At 46.6% G+C, this 21,308-nt stretch overlaps 1 protein-coding gene across 2 annotated transcripts in view; it reads left to right on the top strand.

Moving 5' to 3' along the window:
* The window catches only part of entpd1 (ectonucleoside triphosphate diphosphohydrolase 1), an 84,293-nt gene that overhangs the window by 20,596 nt on the left and 42,389 nt on the right, over window positions 1-21,308 (top strand). Inside the window, exons 1-3 of one of the 2 annotated variants that reach the window (XM_046336264.1) lie at window positions 2,486-2,612; window positions 15,810-15,927; window positions 16,706-16,856. In XM_046336264.1, coding sequence (XP_046192220.1) covers window positions 16,768-16,856 — 89 coding nt within the window. In that variant the 5' untranslated portion in view covers window positions 2,486-2,612; window positions 15,810-15,927; window positions 16,706-16,767. Of the gene's footprint in view, window positions 1-2,485; window positions 2,613-15,809; window positions 15,928-16,705; window positions 16,857-21,308 lie in introns of those variants that run through there. The other variant, XM_046336263.1, reaches the window with a different exon arrangement.

The following is a 21,308-nucleotide window of genomic DNA, read 5'->3' as shown; positions in this document are numbered from 1 at the left end:
ATCAAGCCAACGAGACTGTGCCATACAGTGCCTTCAGAAACTAGCCAGTAGACAGTAGCCACAAGCCAACGAGACTGTGCCATACAGTGCCTTCAGAAACTAGCCAGTAGACAGTAGCCACAAGCCAACGAGACTGTGCCATACAGTGCCTTCAGAAACTAGCCAGTAGACAGTAGCCACAAGCCAACGAGACTGTGCCATACAGTGCCTTCAGAAACTAGCCAGTAGACAGTAGCCACAAGCCAACGAGACTGTGCCATACAGTGCCTTCAGAAACTAGCCAGTAGACAGTAGCTACAAGCCAACGAGACTGTGCCATACAGGGCCTTCAGAAACTAGCCAGTAGACAGTAGCAACAAGCCAACGAGACTGTGCCATACAGTGCCTTCAGAAACTAGCCAGTAGACAGTAGCAACAAGCCAACGAGACTGTGCCATACAGTGCCTTCAGAAACTAGCCAGTAGACAGTAGCCGCAAGCCAACGAGACTGTGCCATACAGTGCCTTCAGAAACTAGCCAGTAGACAGTAGCCGCAAGCCAACGAGACTGTGCCACAAGCCTTCAGAAACTGCCATAGACAGTGCCTTCAGAAACTAGCCAGTAGACAGTAGCCGCAAGCCAACGAGACTGTGCCATACAGTGCCTTCAGAAACTAGCCAGTAGACAGTAGCCGCAAGCCAACGAGACTGTGCCATACAGTGCCTTCAGAAACTAGCCAGTAGACAGAAACTATAGAAACTAGCCAGTAGACAGTAGCCGCAAGCCAACGAGACTGTGCCATACAGTGCCTTCAGAAACTAGCCAGTAGACAGTTTAGCCAGCAAGCCAACCAACGAGACTGTGCCATACAGTGCCTTCAGAAACTAGCCAGTAGACAGTAGCCGCAAGCCAACGAGACTGTGCCATACAGTGCCTTCAGAAACTAGCCAGTAGACAGTAGCCGCAAGCCAACGAGACTGTGCCATACAGTGCCTTCAGAAACTAGCCAGTAGACAGTAGCCTCAAGCCAACGAGACTGTGCCATACAGTGCCTTCAGAAACTAGCCAGTAGACAGTAGCTACAAGCCAACGAGACTGTGCCATACAGTGCCTTCAGAAACTGCCAGTAGACAGTAGCTACAAGTCCAACGAGACTGTGCCATACAGTGCCTTCAGAAACTAGCCAGTAGACAGTAGCCGCAAGCCAACGAGACTGTGCCATACAGTGCCTTCAGAAACTAGCCAGTAGACAGTAGCCACAAGCCAATGAGACTGTGCCATACAGTGCCTTCAGAAACTAGCCAGTAGACAGTAGCTGCAAGCCAACGAGACTGTGCCATACAGTGCCTTCAGAAACTAGCCAGTAGACAGTAGCCGCAAGCCAACGAGACTGTGCCATACAGTGCCTTCAGAAACTAGCCAGTAGACAGTAGCCGCAAGCCAACGAGACTGTGCCATACAGTGCCTTCAGAAACTAGCCAGTAGACAGTAGCCACAAGCCAATGAGACTGTGCCATACAGTGCCTTCAGAAACTAGCCAGTAGACAGTAGCAGCAAGCCAACGAGACTGTGCCATACAGTGCCTTCAGAAACTAGCCAGTAGACAGTAGCCACAAGCCAACGAGACTGTGCCATACAGTGCCTTCAGAAACTAGCCAGTAGACAGTAGCTACAAGCCAACGAGACTGTGCCATACAGGGCCTTCAGAAACTAGCCAGTAGACAGTAGCCACAAGCCAATGAGACTGTGCCATACAGTGCCTTCAGAAACTAGCCAGTAGACAGTAGCCACAAGCCAATGAGACTGTGCCATACAGGGCCTTCAGAAACTAGCCAGTAGACAGTAGCCACAAGCCAACGAGACTGTGCCATACAGGGCCTTCAGAAACTAGCCAGTAGACAGTAGCAACAAGCCAACGAGACTGTGCCATACAGTGCCTTCAGAAACTAGCCAGTAGACAGTAGCCACAAGCCAACGAGACTGTGCCATACAGGGCCTTCAGAAACTAGCCAGTAGACAGTAGCCACAAGCCAACGAGACTGTGCCATACAGTGCCTTCAGAAACTAGCCAGTAGACAGTAGCAACAAGCCATCGAGACTGTGCCATACAGTGCCTTCAGAAACTATTCACAGCGCTTGACTTTTTCCACATTTTGTTGTCTTACAGCCTGAATTTAAAATGGATAACGTTTAGATATTGTGCCACTGATCCATACACAATATCCCACAACGTAAAAAGTGGAATTTTTTGTTTAGACATTTTTACCAATTCATTAAAAATGTAAAGCTGAAATGTCTTGAGTCAATAAGTCTTTTACCCCTTTTATAGCAAGCCTAAATACATTCAGGAGTACAAATGTGCTTAACAAGTCACATAATATATATATATTTTTTTTCTTCACATAATACGTTGCATGGACTCACTGTGTGCAATAATAGTGGTTAACCAGGTTTCTGAGTGATTACCCCATCTCTCTACCCCACACATACAATTGTCTGTAAGGTCCCACAGTGGAGTAGCGAATTTCAAGCACAGAATCAACCACAAAGACAAGAGAGTTGCAAAGATTCAACCAAAAAGACCATGGAAGTTTTCCAATGCCTCGCAAAGATGGACACCTATTGGTAGATGGGTAAATATAAGCAGACACTGAATATCCCTTTGAGCATGATGAAATTGTTAATTACGCTTTGGATGGGTGATTCAATACACCCATAGGTGTAGAGTAATTAATTTGCATTTTATCAGAGACAACGATAGACAGCTGCCTCTAATTGAGAACCAATCTAGGCAACCATAGACTTACAAAAACACCTAGATACCTTCTTACTGGTTGGTAGGTGATCAAATACTTATGTCATGCAACAAAATGCAAATGAATTACTTAAAAATCATACAATGTGATTTTCTGGATTTTGTTTTAGATTCCGTCTCTCACAGTTGAAGTGTACCTATGATAAAAATGACAGACCTCTACATGCTTTGTAAGTAGGAAAACCTGCAAAATCGGCAGTGTATCAAATACTTGTTCTCCCCACTGTATGCTAGCTTTGCTAGATAATTAGCTAGATCAACATACGAGACAGACGCTGTTCGAGCATCCAGAACAAATTCCAGTCCTTACCTTATGATGCATTCATTCAGTACACCGTTCTGTCAATGCCATTTTCTTCATGCCATTTTAATACACATTTATGCTGACTAATCAACAATATCAAGTTACTTTTTAGTGTGTTCCCAAAGTCTGAACCCAGTAAGCAAAATGACATTTAAAATACATTATACGATACAATTCCAGATGTTGAAGTTAGGTTCATTTTAGGTTCTGAATGAAAGGTGAAAATAGTTATTTTCAGGACGTCAAAATAGGTATTTTCCGGACGTTGAAAATGCATATTTTCTGGTTCATTTTCGGTTCTGAATAAATGTTGAAAAGACTTTCTCTAGTTTGTTTTACTGTAATGTACTGCATCTGTTTCTCAAACCTTTCCTCGGGGACACCCAGATGTTTCACAATTGTACTGTAGCTCTGATCTAGCTATTCAAGACCTTGAGGATTAGTTGACAAGTTGAATCAATTAGCTCTGGAGTAGATCAATTACATGAAATGGCCTGGGTACTGTTAGTTAATCAGATTTCTCTGTCATTGTTATCATGGATTCAGATTCAGAACTGATGTCCTCTCTCCATGACCTGCAGATTGCTGTCATCTTGCCATTCTTGTAACGTAAGCACTTGGATTCAGGAAGCTGGTGCAGCAGGTAGTTAATAATAAAGGCAGATAAACAAAACAGGAGAAGCGTGCTAAATTAAACAAAACTAATACTGCCTAATGACTGAGGCTATTGAGGGCTAAATAAAAAGAGATCAATCAGGGTGATGGACAAGGAGGACCGAGCACGCCCCCATTCTCATCGGCGGGGCTGTAGTGGAGCAGGTTGAGAGCTTCAAATTCTATGGCGTCCACATCAACCAACAAACGAACATGGTCCAAGCACACCAAGGCACACCAAAACAGTGAGGAGGGCATGACAAAACCTATTCCCCCTCAGGAGACTGAAAAGATTTGGCAAGGTTACTCAGATTCTCAAAATGTTTTACAGCTGAGCCATCGAGAGCATCCTGACCAGTTGCATCACTGCCTGGTATGGCAACTTCTCGGCCTCAGACCTCAAGGCACTACAGAAGGTAGTGCGTACGGCCCAGTACATCACTGGTGCAAAGCTTCCTGCCATCCAGGACCTCTACACCAGACAGTGTTGCTGTCTACACCAGGCATTGGCAAGATAGGGATTATATGCCAGCAACAAACGCTGACACTACACATCCAAGTATATCAGACCAAATTATGAAAGACTAGAATTGTACTTTCGAATTCTAAAAAGTCACTGTAGAAGAGGTGAAAAAAGTATTGTTGTCTATCAACAATGACAAGCCACCGGGGTCTAACAATCTGGATGGAAAATGACTGAGGAGAATAGCAGACGATATTTCCACTCCAATTTGCCATATCTTCAATTTAAGCCTACTAGAAAGTGTGTGCCGTCAGGCCTGGAGGGAAGCTAAAATCATTCAGCTTCCCAATAATAGTAAAGCCCCCTTCACTGGCTCAAATAGCCCACCAATCAGCCTGTTACCAACCCTTAGTAAACTTCTGGAAAAATTGTGTTTGACCAGATAAAATTATATTTTACAGTAAACAAATTGACACCAGACTTTCAGCGCGCTTATAGGGAAGGACATTCAATAAGCACAGCACTGACACAAATGACTGATGATTGGCTGAGAGAAATTGATGATAACTTCATTGCAGCTTTTGACATTATCGAAAAACGTATGTGTTATGGCTTTACACCCCCTGCTATAATGTGGATAAAGAGTTACCTGTCTAACAGAACACAGAGGGTGTTCTTTAATGGAAGCCTCTCCAACAAAATCCAGTTAGAATCAGGAATTCCCCAGGACAGCTTTCTAGGCTTTCCAGAAAACCAGAGGAAATGGTCAGGGTGACAACTGACCATTTCCAATGTTTATTTAAGGAAAGGGAAATAGATGTAGAGCAGGGAAATGTGTTTTTAGAACACTTGTCCAGGCGGTTGCCGGAGGACATTAGAGAAGTGATGGAGAAGTGATGGAGGCCCAGATCACACTAGAAGAGGTTGAGAGCGCTCTTAGGAGGATGGGAAAAGGGAAGGTGGCTGGGATGGATTGGCTGCGGCTGAGTTTTATCTCAAGTTTTGGGGTATACTTGGACCAGTGGTCCTCGAAGTCTTGAAGGCCATCCTTGAGACGGGGGTCCCGGGGGGATCAATGGCTGTTGGTGTGCTGTCACTTCTGTATAAGAAGGGGGAAGCAACAGACCTTGGCAACTGGTGGCCGTTGACCATGCTGTGCGTAGATTACAAGCTATTTGCAAAGGTTTTAGCAGACCGGTTGCGTACAGCCCTTCCCTACGTCATCCATGAGGATCAGACGTGCAGGGTAGAGGGCCGCTCTATTAGATGGAACCCTACAGTTAATCAGGGACTCCATTGCTTGGGTTGAAGATAGAGGTCTGCCTTTAATGGTAGCAGCGCTAGATCAGGCGAAAGCCTTTGATTGCATGAATATAACTTTTCTATTCAGTGTGTTAGGTAGATTAGGATTTGGGGAGAAATTCATAGGATGGATCTGTACATTATATGTCGGAGCGGGGTGCCAAGTTAGTGTAAATAGTCACTTGGGTGATGTTTTTGACCTCTCGTCTGGGGTCAGGCAGGGGTGCCCACTCTCGGCTCTCCTCTTCGTTCTGTACATGGAGCCTCTGGGGGCTGCCATTAGGGCAGACACAGGGGTGGAAGGCTTGTTGATCCCTGGAACAGGGAACAGCGCTTTGTGGAAGAATGGACCCGAGAGAAGGATGAGTGGGTAAAAACCTGGGAGGAGATAGAGAGGTGGTCGATCGATCCAGAGAGAGTGCCAGTGCCCGCCTGGGATTCTATGGAACAGTGCGAGGAGGGATACAGGAGAATGGAGGAACGGCGATGATATATGGGTACACGGCTAGCACGGAAGACCGAGAGGCAGCCCCAATAAATGTTTTGGGGGGGACACACGAGGAGATTGGCTAAGTCAGGTAGGAGACCTGAGCCAACTCCTCGTGCTTACCGTGGGGAGCGTATAACTGGTCAGGCACCGTGTTATGCAGAGATGCCCACGGCGTCTCCAGTGCGCATTTCTAGCCCGTTGCGCTATATTCCAGCTCATTGGCCGGGTCTGCGTACTGTGAGTCTGGACAGCCCTGTGTGTCCTGTGCCAGCGGGCAAGCGACAGTACCCAGTCCAGAGCGTCCGGCGACAGTACCCAGTCCAGAGCGTCCGGCGACAGTACCCAGTCCAGAGCGTCCGGCAACAGTACCCAGTCCAGAGCGTCCGGCGACAGTACCCAGTCCAGAGCGTCCGGCGACAGTACCCAGTCTAGAGCGTCCGGCGACAGTACCCAGTCCAGAGCGTCCGGCAACAGTACCCAGTCCAGAGCGTCCGGCAACAGTACCCAGTCCAGAGCGTTCGGCAACAGTACCCAGTCCAGAGCGTCCGGCGATAGTCTACAGACCGGAACCTCCTACGACGGGCCGCAGTCCGGAATCTACCACGACGGGTCGCAGTCCGGAACCTACCACGACGGGTCCCAGTCCGGATCCGCCAGAGTCTCCCTCCAGTCCGGATCCGCCAGAGTCTCCCTCCAGTCCGGATCCGCCAGAGTCTCCCTCCAATCCAGAGGCGCCACTCACTCCAGACTCGACCATCAGTCCAGTGGCGTCCTCTAGTCCGTGGTCGGCGGTGAGTGTTCCCACTCCAGAGACATTAAGTAAGTGTGACGAGTCAGAAGTGGAGCAGGGTCCACGTCCCGAACCAGAATCGCCACCTCGGAGTTATGCCCACCCAGACCCTCCCATATAGGTTTAGGTGTGTGGCCGGGAGTCCACATCTTTGGGGGGGTACTGTCACGCCCTGACCTTAGTATTCTTTGTTTTCTTTATTATTTTGGTTAGGTCAGGGTGTGACATGGGTGATGTATGTGTTTTTGTACTGTCTAGGGGTTTTGTATGTTTATGGGGGTGTTTACTATCTAGGTGTTTATGTATGTCTATGGTTGCCTAGATTGGTTCTCAATTAGAGGCAGCTGTTTATCGTTGTCTCTGATTGGGAACCATATTTAGGCAGCCATCTTCTTTGGGTATTTCGTGGGTTATTGTCTATGTGTTAGTTGCCTGTGTCAGCACTATATTTAGCTTCACGTTCGTTTTTGTAGTTTGTTTATGTGTTTCTTCGTCGTCATTAAAGTAACATGTATTTATATCACGCTGCGCCTTGGTCTCCTCCATTCAACGAACATGACAACTGCTTGCAGTAACCCTGTATTATAAACTGTCATGGTCAAAACATATTGATACAACAGTAGCAAGGATGGGGAGGAGTCTGTCTATAATAAAGCACTGCTTTGCCTTCTTAACAGCATTATCAACAAGGTAGGTCCTACAGGCCCTAGTTTCTACCTTCTTAACAGCATTATCAACAAGGCAGGTCATACAGGCCCTAGTTTCTACCTTCTTAACAGCATTATCAACAAGGCAGGTCATACAGGCCCTAGTTTATACCTTCTTAACAGCATTATCAACAAGGTAGGTCCTACAGGCCCTAGTTTCTACCTTCTTAACAGCATTATCAACAAGGTAGGTCCTACAGGCCCTAGTTTCTACCTTCTTAACAGCATTATCAACAAGGTAGGTACTACAGGCCCTAGTTTACACCTTCTTAACAACACTATCAACAGGGCAGGTCCTACAGGCCCTAGTTCCTACCTTCTTAACAACACTATCAACAAGGCAGGTCCTACAGATCCTAGTTTCTACCTTCTTAACAACACTATCAACAAGGCAGGTCCTACAGGCCCTAGTTTCTACCTTCTTAACAACACTATCAACAAGGCAGGTCCTACAGGCCCTAGTTTTGTCGCACCTGGACTACTGTTCAGTTGTGTGGTCAAGTGCCACAAAGAGGGACTTAGGAAATTTGCAATTATTTCAGGACAGGGTAGCGCAGCTGGCACTTAAATATACACGGAGAGCTAACATTAATAATATACATGTCAATCTCTCCTGGTTCAAAGTGGAGGAGAGAATGACTTCATCACTACTTGTATTTGTGAGAGGTATTGACATGCTGAATCCACTCCTTTGTAAAGGACACCAGCAGTAAGGTTTCAGACCAGCTCCCCTCCTAAAGGAAACCAGCAGTATGGTCTCAGACCAGCTCCCCTCCTAAAGGACACCAGCAGTATGGTCTTAGACCAGCTCCCCTCCTAAAGGACACCAGCAGTATGGTCTCAGACCAGCTCCCACCAGCAGTATGGTCTCAAAGGACACCAGCAGTATGGTCTCAGAACAGCTCCCCTCCTTAAGGACACCAGCAGTATGGTCTCAGAACAGCTCCCTCCTAAAGGACACCAGCAGTATGGTCTCAGAACAGCTCCCCTCCTTAAAGGACACCAGCAGTATGGTCTCAGAACAGCGCCTCAAGACACAGCAGTCTCAGACCAGCTCCTAAAGGACACCAGCATTATGGTCTCAGACCAGCTCCCCTCCTAAAGGACACCAGCAGTATGGTCTCAGACCAGCTCCCCTCCTAAAGGACACCAGCAGTATGGTCTCAGAACAGCTCCCCTCCTTAAGGACACCAGCAGTATGGTGTCAGACCAGCTCCCCTCCTAAAGGACACCAGCAGTATGGTCTCAGACCAGCTCCCCTCCTAAAGGACACCAGCAGTATGGTCTCAGACCAGCTCCCCTCCTAAAGGACACCAGCAGTATGGTCTCAGAACAGCTCCCCTCCTTAAGGACACCAGCAGTATGGTGTCAGACCAGCTCCCCTCCTAAAGGACACCAGCAGTATGGTCTCAGACCAGCTCCCCTCCTAAAGGACACCAGCAGTATGGTCTCAAACCAGCTCCCCTCCTAAAGGACACCAGCAGTATGGTCTCAGACCAGCTCCCCTCCTAAAGGACACCAGCAGTATGGTCTCAGAACAGCGCCCCTCCTTAAGGACACCAGCAGTATGGTCTCAGACCAGCTCCCCTCCTAAAGGACACCAGCATTATGGTCTCAGACCAGCTCCCCTCCTAAAGGACACCAGCAGTATGGTCTCAGAACAGCTCCCCTCCTTAAGGACACCAGCAGTATGGTCTCAGAACAGCTCCCCTCCTTAAGGACACCAGCAGTATGGTCTCAGAACAGCTCCCCTCCTAAAGGACATCAGCAGTATGGTCTCAGACCAGCTCCCCTCCTAAAGGACACCAGCAGTATGGTCTCAGAACAGTTCCCCTCCTAAAGGACACCAGCAGTATGTTCTCAGACCAGCTCCCCTCCTTAAGGACACCAGCAGTATGGTCTCAGACCAGCTCCCCTCCTTAAGGACACCAGCAGTATGGTCTCAGAACAGCTCCCCTCCTAAAGGACACCAGCAGTATGGTCTCAGAACAGCGCCCCTCCTTAAGGACACCAGCAGTATGGTCTCAGACCAGCTCCCCTCCTAAAGGACACCAGCATTATGGTCTCAGACCAGCTCCCCTCCTAAAGGACACCAGCAGTATGGTCTCAGACCAGCTCCCCTCCTAAAGGACACCAGCAGTATGGTCTCAGAACAGCTCCCCTCCTTAAGGACACCAGCAGTATGGTGTCAGACCAGCTCCCCTCCTAAAGGACACCAGCAGTATGGTCTCAGACCAGCTCCCCTCCTAAAGGACACCAGCAGTATGGTCTCAGAACAGCTCCCCTCCTTAAGGACACCAGCAGTATGGTCTCAGAACAGCTCCCCTCCTTAAGGACACCAGCAGTATGGTCTCAGAACAGCTCCCCTCCTAAAGGACACCAGCAGTATGGTCTCAGACCAGCTCCCCTCCTAAAGGACACCAGCAGTATGGTCTCAGAACAGTTCCCCTCCTAAAGGACACCAGCAGTATGTTCTCAGACCAGCTCCCCTCCTTAAGGACACCAGCAGTATGGTCTCAGACCAGCTCCCCTCCTAAAGGACACCAGCAGTATGGTCTCAGAACAGTTCCCCTCCTAAAGGACACCAGCAGTATGTTCTCAGACCAGCTCCCCTCCTTAAGGACACCAGCAGTATCGTCTCAGAACAGCTCCCCTCCTTAAGGACACCAGCAGTATGGTCTCTATTATTGAATCTCTTGATCCTCTCCCTGATAATACCTTGTTAGTTATTTTTTTGATGTTGAGTTATACACTAATATTCCACACGAGGGCGGTATTGAAGCTATGGAACATTTTCTTCTGCAACGTGACCCTAATGAACTACCATCCAGTGCTGCATTATAACATTGGCTGAAATATTACTCTACACAAAACTACTTCATATTTCTAAATGGTTTCTTTATTCAGATGAAGGGTACTGCTATGGCCCCCATGGCTCCTAACTATGCTAATTTGTATGTGGGTTACATGAAACAGTCTATTCTCAATCCTCTCAAAAATGTTTTCTTGAATGACATTACTATGTGGAAATGGTACGTTGATGATTCTTGTGTTCTATGGAGGGGTGATGCAAAACAGCTCCAGGCGTTCCATGCTTTTCTTCACTCCTGTTCTGAGCATCTGACATTTACTATGCAATCTGATACACGTCAAATCAGTTTCCTTGATTTTCTGATTTTGTGTGAAGATAATGTTCTATACACTGAAACCTACTGAGCGTAACAGTGTGTTGAGGTCTGATAGTTGTCACCCACTTCCCTTGAAAACAGTTTGCCCTACAGCCAATTCTGTCGAATCAAAAGAATTAGCAAAAAACTGAAATATCCAAATCAAATGTTATTTGTCACATGTGCCAAATACAACCTTACTTACAATCCCAAACCAACAACGCAGTTTAAAAAAGGGCGGCAGTAAAATAACAATAGCGAGACTATATACAGGGGGGTACCGGTACAGAGTCAATATGCGGGGGCACCGGTTAGTGGAGGTAATTGAGGTAATATGTACATGTAGGTAGAGTTATTAAAGTGACTATGCATAGATAATAACAGAGAGTAGCAGCAGCGTAAAAGAGTGGGGGCAATGCAAGTAGTCTGGGTAGCCATTTGATTAGATGTTCAGGAGTCTTATGGCTTGGGGGTAGAATCTGTTTAGGACCTAGACTTGGGAAAAGAATCGATCACAAACATCGGCACATTCTAAGATCCGATGACAGTATCGGATCCACCCCAAAATATCCCAGTACAACGTCTATTTACGCCTCTACTGGATGGAAACTAGTAGTGTAACGGCTGTGATCAATGCAATGGCACTTATAAATGTAGATCCTTCAAACACCCACAAACAGGGAAACAGATCCCAATCAAAGGTGTTTCCACGTGCTCCACTAAGGCAGTTATTTATCTTATAACTTGTCCTTGTGGTAAAAAATGTTTTTTTGTTTGTTTTTTTTGTTGTTTTTTCACCTTTATTTAACCAGGTAGGCTAGTTGAGAACACCTTTATTTAACCAGGTAGGCTAGTTGAGAACACCTTTATTTAACCAGGTAGGCTAGTTGAGAACACCTTTATTTAACCAGGTAGGCTAGTTGAGAACACCTTTATTTAACCAGGTAGGCTAGTTGAGAACACCTTTATTTAACCAGGTAGGCTAGTTGAGAACACCTTTATTTAACCAGGTAGGCTAGTTGAGAACACCTTTATTTAACCAGGTAGGCTAGTTGAGAACACCTTTATTTAACCAGGTAGGCTAGTTGAGAACACCTTTATTTAACCAGGTAGGCTAGTTGAGAACACCTTTATTTAACCAGGTAGGCTAGTTGAGAACACCTTTATTTAACCAGGTAGGCTAGTTGAGAACACCTTTATTTAACCAGGTAGGCTAGTTGAGAACACCTTTATTTAACCAGGTAGGCTAGTTGAGAACACCTTTATTTAACCAGGTAGGCTAGTTGAGAACACCTTTATTTAACCAGGTAGGCTAGTTGAGAACACCTTTATTTAACCAGGTAGGCTAGTTGAGAACACCTTTATTTAACCAGGTAGGCTAGTTGAGAACACCTTTATTTAACCAGGTAGGCTAGTTGAGAACACCTTTATTTAACCAGGTAGGCTAGTTGAGAACACCTTTATTTAACCAGGTAGGCTAGTTGAGAACACCTTTATTTAACCAGGTAGGCTAGTTGAGAACACCTTTATTTAACCAGGTAGGCTAGTTGAGAACACCTTTATTTAACCAGGTAGGCTAGTTGAGAACACCTTTATTTAACCAGGTAGGCTAGTTGAGAACACCTTTATTTAACCAGGTAGGCTAGTTGAGAACACCTTTATTTAACCAGGTAGGCTAGTTGAGAACACCTTTATTTAACCAGGTAGGCTAGTTGAGAACACCTTTATTTAACCAGGTAGGCTAGTTGAGAACACCTTTATTTAACCAGGTAGGCTAGTTGAGAACACCTTTATTTAACCAGGTAGGCTAGTTGAGAACACCTTTATTTAACCAGGTAGGCTAGTTGAGAACACCTTTATTTAACCAGGTAGGCTAGTTGAGAACACCTTTATTTAACCAGGTAGGCTAGTTGAGAACACCTTTATTTAACCAGGTAGGCTAGTTGAGAACACCTTTATTTAACCAGGTAGGCTAGTTGAGAACACCTTTATTTAACCAGGTAGGCTAGTTGAGAACACCTTTATTTAACCAGGTAGGCTAGTTGAGAACACCTTTATTTAACCAGGTAGGCTAGTTGAGAACACCTTTATTTAACCAGGTAGGCTAGTTGAGAACAAGTTCTCATTTGCAACTGCGACCTGGCCAAGATAAAGCATAGCAGTGTGAACAGACAACACAGAGTTACACATGGAGTAAACAATTAACAAGTCAATAACACAGTAGAAAAAAAGGGGAGTCTATATACAATGTGTGCAAAAGGCATGAGGTAGGCGAATAATTAAAATTTTGCAGATTAGCACTGGAGTGATAAATGATCAGATGGACATGTACAGGTAGAGATATTGGTGTGCAAAAGAGCAGAAAAGTAAATAAATAAAAACAGTATAAAAACAGTATGGGAATGAGTTAGGTGAAAATGGGTGGGCTTTTTACCAATAGACTATGTACAGCAGCAGCGATCGGTTAGCTGCTCAGATAGCTGATGTTTGAAGTTGGTGAGGGAGATAAAAGTCTCCAACTTCAGCGATTTTTTTGCAATTCGTTCCAGTCACAGGCAGCAGAGTACTGGAACGAAAGGCGGCCAAATGAGGTGTTGGCTTTAGGGATGATCAGTGAGATACACCTGCTGGAGCGCGTGCTACGGATGGGTGTTGCCATCGTGACCAGTGAACTGAGATAAGGCGGAGCTTTACCTAGCATGGACTTGTAGATGACCTGGAGCCAGTGGGTCTGGCGACGAATATGTAGCGAGGGCCAGCCGACTAGAGCATACAAGTCGCAGTGGTGGGTGGCATAAGGTGCTTTAGTGACAAAACGGATGGCACTGTGATAGACTGCATCCAGTTTGCTGAGTAGAGTGTTGGAAGCCATTTTGTAGATGACATCGCCGAAGTCGAGGATCGGTAGGATAGTCAGTTTTACTAGGGTAAGCTTGGCGGCGTGAGTGAAGGAGGCTTTGTTGCGGAATAGAAAGCAGATTCTTGATTTGATTTTCGATTGGAGATGTTTGATATGAGTCTGGAAGGAGAGTTTGCAGTCGAGCCAGACACCTAGGTACTTGTAGATGTCCACATATTCAAGGTCGTAACCATCCAGGGTGGTGATGCTAGTCGGGCATGCGATCGGTTGAAAAGCATGCATTTGGTTTTACTAGCGTTTAAGAGCAGTTGGAGGCCACGGAAGGAGTGTTGTATGGCATTGAAGCTCGTTTGGAGGTTAGATAGCACAGTGTCCAATGACGGGCCAAAAGTATATAGAATGGTGTCGTCTGCGTAGAGGTGGATCAGGGAATCGCCCACAGCAAGAGCAACATCATTGATATATACAGAGAAAAGAGTCGGCCCGAGAATTGAACCCTGTGGCACCCCCATAGAGACTGCCAGAGGACCGGACAGCATGCCCTCCGATTTGACACACTGAACTCTGTCTGCAAAGTAATTGGTGAACCAGGCAAGGCAGTCATCCGAAAAACCGAGGCTACTGAGTCTGCCGATAAGAATATGGTGATTGACAGAGTCGAAGGCCTTGGCAAGGTCGATGAAGACGGCTGCACAGTACTGTCTTTTATCGATGGCGGTTATGATATCGTTTCATACCTTGAGTGTAGCTGAGGTGCACCCGTGACCGGCTCGGAAACCAGATTGCACAGCGGAGAAGGTACGGTGGGATTCGAGATGGTCAGTGACCTGTTTGTTGACTTGGCTTTCGAAGACCTTAGTTAGATAGGCAGGGCAGGATGGATATAGGTCTGTAACAGTTTGGGTCCAGGGTGTCTCCCCCTTTGAAGAGGGGGATGACTGCGGCAGCTTTCCAATCCTTGGGGATCTCAGACGATATGAAAGAGAGGTTGAACAGGCTGGTAATAGGGTTTGCGACAATGGCGGCGGATAGTTTCAGAAATAGAGGGTCCAGATTGTCAAGCCCAGCTGATTTGTACGGGTCCAGGTTTTGCAGCTCTTTCAGAAAATCTGCTATCTGGATTTGGGTAAAGGAGAACCTGGAGACGCTTGGGCGAGGAGCTGCGGGGGGGCGGAGCTGTTGGCCGAGGTTGGAGTAGCCAGGCGGAAGGCATGGCCAGCCGTTGATAAATGCTTATTGAAGTTTTCGATAATCATGGATTTATCGGTGGTGACCGTGTTACCTAGCCTCAGTGCAGTGGGCAGCTGGGAGGAGGTGCTCTTGTTCTCCATGGACTTCAGTGTCCCAGAACTTTTTGGAGTTGGAGCTACAGGATGCAAACTTCTGCCTGAAGTAGCTGGCCTTAGCTTTCCTGACTGACTGCGTGTATTGGTTCCTGACTTCCCTGAACAGTTGCATATCGCGGGGACTGTTCGACGCTATTGCAGTCCGCCACAGGATGTTTTTGTGCTGGTGTGGGTAAAACAAAGTGCAAATTAAAAGTACGAATCTTGGAGCATCGCAGCACCATTAGGTGCAAATAATAATAGGTGCAAAAACATGACCCAGTTGTGGTCCACTTTTTGGAAGCGAACCACAAGATTTCAACCCTACGTTATATTGTCCATCGAACATGTCACCCTCCCTAGCAGAGGGGTGACCTCGACAATTTATTGTTAAAACGAGAGGCTGCCTGGATCTTTCATTTAAAGGACCTTGCTCCCTTCGGTCTCAACGAAGACTTTGATCTGAAGCCATTCTTGTGATTGTGATTTTGCTATTCATTGTAAATGTTTGTAGGACTATGTAGCCAAATGTTATCTATGATCGTATGCTATCCATTCATGTTTTTGTATGTTATTCTTATGTCTGAGAATTAACCAATGATATCAGGCCAGACCTGGCCATGATTACAGACACCTGTGTGTCCTTTGACACTATATAAACTAGTGACCCTCAGTCTTTTGTCATTATACCCTGATCAACAAACATTGGTTATTAAGGTATGAAATGATTTCATCTGAGCTCCTAGAGCTTGGCTTTCCTTTTCTTTCTCAATCAGCTAATTGGGAATCCAGAATGAATACAAATGTCATGGCAAAAGATGTGTGCTACGGGTTGGTATTCATTTAGACAGGTTACATTCTTAGGTACAGGGGCTATGGTGGTTTGCTTGAAACATGTAGGTATTACAGACTGGGTCAGAGAGGTTGAAAATGTGTCTCTCTCCATCTCTCAGTATGGGATCGTCCTGGATGCTGGCTCCTCACATACAGCAGTGTATATCTACGAGTGGCCAGCAGAGAAGGATAACGACACCGGAAGAGTGCAGCAGACACACTCCTGCAAAGTCCAAGGTAGACACACGCACGCACACACACACACACACACACACACACACACACACACACACACACACACACACACACACACACACACACACACACACACACACACACACACACACACACACACACACACACACACACTATAAAAACCTAGCAAGCTGGGACCGGGAGACTGAAAAACAGCTTCTATCTCAAGGCCGTCAGACCATTAAACAGCCATCACTAACACAGAGGCTGCTGCCAACATAGACTCGAATCTCTGTCCACTTTAATCTATTTAATAAATGGATTTGAAGGTATCACTAGTCACTTTAAATAACGGCACTTTAATAATGTCTACATGTCCTACATTACTCATCTCATATGTATATACTGTATTCTATACCATCTACTGCATCTTGCCTATGGCACATGGCCATCGCTCATCCAGATATGTATATGTACATATTCTTATTCCATCCCTTTAGATTTGCGTGTATAAGGTAGGTGTTGTGGAATTGTTAGGTTAGATTACTCGTTAGTTATTACTGCATTGTCAGAACTAGAAGCACAAGCATTTCGCTACACCCCCATTAACATCTGCTAACCATGTGTATGTGACCAATAAAATTTGCTTTGTTATCTGGTTAAAGTGTGTGTGTGTGTGTGTGTGTGTGTGTGTGTGTGTGTGTGTGTGTGTGTGTGTGTGTGTGTGTGTGTGTGTGTGTGTGTGTGTGTGCGTGCGTGCGTGCGTGCGTGCGTGCGTGCGTGCGTGCGTGCGTGCGTGCGCGTCCGTCCGTCCGTCCAGGTGCTGGTATCTCCAGCTACTCTGTGCTTCCAGGGCAGGCAGGGGCGTCTCTGAAGAGCTGTATGAAGGAAGCAGAGAGCCTCATCCCCCTAAGCAGGCACCACGAGACCCCCCTCTACCTGGGGGCCACCGCCGGAATGAGGCTGCTCAGGTACCCCTGGATGCAAAATGTTGTTTCGTAGGATAGCTGCAAGTATTATCCGTCGGATGATTGGTTGAGCCTTCTTGGGTGCGTGACCACTCCCTTAACAAAACACCAAACCAGGCAAACAATTTCCCTCGTCTCAGATCGGAAAAATTTCCACCAGATACTACAGTCACAAAGTCAAAATTGGTTATATTGTAAAAATGTGTGAAAGCTCAAATTAGCTTTTTGGTCTTAATTTAAGGTTAGGGTTAGGCATAAGGTTAGCAATGTGGTTATGGTTAGGGTTAAGATTAGGTTTAGGTTTAAAAAGATACATTGTAGAGGTAGGTATGTTTTCTGACTTTGTGGCTCTGGTAACTAGTGATGAAAAGATCAGAAATTAGTAGTAACGAACCACCAACTTCAATGACGCTGATCTTCAAATTATCCAGAACCACTACGACCCAATGGTGTTTAGAGGAGAACTGTAACTACTGACTGGCCAGAACCACTACGACCCAATGGTGTTTAGGAGGAGAACTGTAACTACTGACTGGCCAGGCATTAACCACTACTACCCAATGGTGTTTAGGAGGAGAACTGTAACTACTGACTGGCCAGAACCACTACTACCCAATGGTGTTTAGGAGGAGAACTGTAACTACTGACTGGCCAGAACCACTACGACCCAATGGTGTTTAGGAGGAGAACTGTAACTACTGACTGGCCAGAACCACTACGACCCAATGGTGTTTAGGAGGAGAACTGTAACTACTGACTGGCCAGAACCACTACGACCCAATGGTGTTTAGGAGGAGAACTGTAACTACTGACTGGCCAGAACCACTACGACCCAATGGTGTTTAGGAGGAGAACTGTAACTACTGACTGGCCAGAACCACTACGGCCCAATGGTGTTTAGAGGAGAACTGTAACTACTGACTGGCCAGAACCACTACTACCCAATGGTGTTTAGGAGGAGAACTGTAACTACTGACTGGCCAGAACCACTACGACCCAATGGTGTTTAGGAGGAGAACTGTAACTACTGACTGGCCAGACATTAACCACTACGACCCAATGGTGTTTAGGAGGAGAACTGTAACTACTGACTGGCCAGAACCACTACGACCCAATGGTGTTTAGGAGGAGAACTGTAACTACTGACTGGCCAGAACCACTACGACCCAATGGTGTTTAGGAGGAGAACTGTAACTACTGACTGGCCAGAACCACTACTACCCAATGGTGTTTAGGAGGAGAACTGTAACTACTGACTGGCCAGAACCACTACGACCCAATGGTGTTTAGGAGGAGAACTGTAACTACTGACTGGCCAGAACCACTACGACCCAATGGTGTTTAGGAGGAGAACTGTAACTACTGACTGGCCAGAACCACTACGACCCAATGGTGTTTAGGAGGAGAACTGTAACTACTGACTGGCCAGACACTGTAACCACTACCACTACGACCCAATGGTGTTTAGGAGGAGAACTGTAACTACTGACTGGCCAGAACCACTACGACCCAATGGTGTTTAGGAGGAGAACTGTAACTACTGACTGGCCAGAACCACTACGACCCAATGGTGTTTAGGAGGAGAACTGTAACTACTGACTGGCCAGAACCACTACTACCCAATGGTGTTTAGGAGGAGAACTGTAACTACTGACTGGCCAGAACCACTACGACCCAATGGTGTTTAGGAGGAGAACTGTAACTACTGACTGGCCAGAACCACTACGACCCAATGGTGTTTAGAGGAGAACTGTAACTACTGACTGGCCAGAACCACTACGACCCAATGGTGTTTAGGAGGAGAACTGTAACTACTGACTGGCCAGAACCACTACGACCCAATGGTGTTTAGGAGGAGAACTGTAACTACTGACTGGCCAGAACCACTACTACCCAATGGTGTTTAGGAGGAGAACTGTAACTACTGACTGGCCAGAACCACTACGACCCAATGGTGTTTAGGAGGAGAACTGTAACTACTGACTGGCCAGAACCACTACTACCCAATGGTGTTTAGGAGGAGAACTGTAACTACTGACTGGCCAGAACCACTACTACCCAATGGTGTTTAGGAGGAGAACTGTAACTACTGACTGGCCAGAACCACTACGACCCAATGGTGTTTAGGAGGAGAACTGTAACTACTGACTGGCCAGAACCACTACGACCCAATGGTGTTTAGGAGGAGAACTGTAACTACTGACTGGCCAGGCATTAACCACTACTACCCAATGGTGTTTAGGAGGAGAACTGTAACTACTGACTGGCCAGAACCACTACTACCCAATGGTGTTTAGGAGGAGAACTGTAACTACTGACTGGCCAGAACCACTACGACCCAATGGTGTTTAGGAGGAGAACTGTAACTACTGACTGGCCAGAACCACTACTACCCAATGGTGTTTAGGAGGAGAACTGTAACTACTGACTGGCCAGAACCACTACGACCCAATGGTGTTTAGGAGGAGAACTGTAACTACTGACTGGCCAGAACCACTACGACCCAATGGTGTTTAGGAGGAGAACTGTAACTACTGACTGGCCAGAACCACTACGACCCAATGGTGTTTAGGAGGAGAACTGTAACTACTGACTGGCCAGAACCACTACTACCCAATGGTGTTTAGGAGGAGAACTGTAACTACTGACTGGCCAGAACCACTACGACCCAATGGTGTTTAGGAGGAGAACTGTAACTACTGACTGGCCAGACATTAACCACTACTGACCCAATGGTGTTTAGGAGGAGAACTGTAACTACTGACTGGCCAGAACCACTACGACCCAATGGTGTTTAGGAGGAGAACTGTAACTACTGACTGGCCAGAACCACTACGACCCAATGGTGTTTAGGAGGAGAACTGTAACTACTGACTGGCCAGAACCACTACTACCCAATGGTGTTTAGGAGGAGAACTGTAACTACTGACTGGCCAGAACCACTACGACCCAATGGTGTTTAGGAGGAGAACTGTAACTACTGACTGGCCAGAACCACTACGACCCAATGGTGTTTAGGAGGAGAACTGTAACTACTGACTGGCCAGAACCACTACGACCCAATGGTGTTTAGGAGGAGAACTGTAACTACTGACTGGCCAGAACCAACCACTACGACCCAATGGTGTTTAGGAGGAGAACTGTAACTACTGACTGGCCAGAACCACTACGACCCAATGGTGTTTAGGAGGAGAACTGTAACTACTGACTGGCCAGAACCACTACGACCCAATGGTGTTTAGGAGGAGAACTGTAACTACTGACTGGCCAGACATTAACTGTAACTACTACTGACCCAATGGTGTTTAGGAGGAGAACTGTAACTACTGACTGGCCAGAACCACTACGACCCAATGGTGTTTAGGAGGAGAACTGTAACTACTGACTGGCCAGAACCACTACGACCCAATGGTGTTTAGGAGGAGAACTGTAACTACTGACTGGCCAGAACCACTACTACCCAATGGTGTTTAGGAGGAGAACTGTAACTACTGACTGGCCAGAACCACTACGACCCAATGGTGTTTAGGAGGAGAACTGTAACTACTGACTGGCCAGAACCACTACGACCCAATGGTGTTTAGGAGGAGAACTGTAACTACTGACTGGCCAGAACCACTACGACCCAATGGTGTTTAGGAGGAGAACTGTAACTACTGACTGGCCAGAACCACTACGACCCAATGGTGTTTAGGAGGAGAACTGTAACTACTGACTGGCCAGAACCACTACGACCCAATGGTGTTTAGGAGGAGAACTGTAACTACTGACTGGCCAGAACCACTACTACCCAATGGTGTTTAGGAGGAGAACTGTAACTACTGACTGGCCAGAACCACTACGACCCAATGGTGTTTAGGAGGAGAACTGTAACTACTGACTGGCCAGAACCACTACTACCCAATGGTGTTTAGGAGGAGAACTGTAACTACTGACTGGCCAGAACCACTACTACCCAATGGTGTTTAGGAGGAGAACTGTAACTACTGACTGGCCAGAACCACTACGACCCAATGGTGTTTAGGAGGAGAACTGTAACTACTGACTGGCCAGAACCACTACGACCCAATGGTGTTTAGGAGGAGAACTGTAACTACTGACTGGCCAGAACCACTACCACTACTACCCAATGGTGTTTAGGAGGAGAACTGTAACTACTGACTGGCCAGAACCACTACTACCCAATGGTGTTTAGGAGGAGAACTGTAACTACTGACTGGCCAGAACCACTACGACCCAATGGTGTTTAGGAGGAGAACTGTAACTACTGACTGGCCAGAACCACTACGACCCAATGGTGTTTAGGAGGAGAACTGTAACTACTGACTGGCCAGAACCACTACGACCCAATGGTGTTTAGGAGGAGAACTGTAACTACTGACTGGCCAGAACCACTACTACCCAATGGTGTTTAGGAGGAGAACTGTAACTACTGACTGGCCAGAACCACTACGA

Source organism: Oncorhynchus gorbuscha, unplaced genomic scaffold (genome assembly GCF_021184085.1).
Source record: "Oncorhynchus gorbuscha isolate QuinsamMale2020 ecotype Even-year unplaced genomic scaffold, OgorEven_v1.0 Un_scaffold_1005, whole genome shotgun sequence".
Taxonomy (NCBI): Eukaryota; Metazoa; Chordata; class Actinopteri; order Salmoniformes; family Salmonidae; genus Oncorhynchus; species Oncorhynchus gorbuscha.
This window is presented reverse-complemented; position numbering and strand designations above follow the sequence as displayed.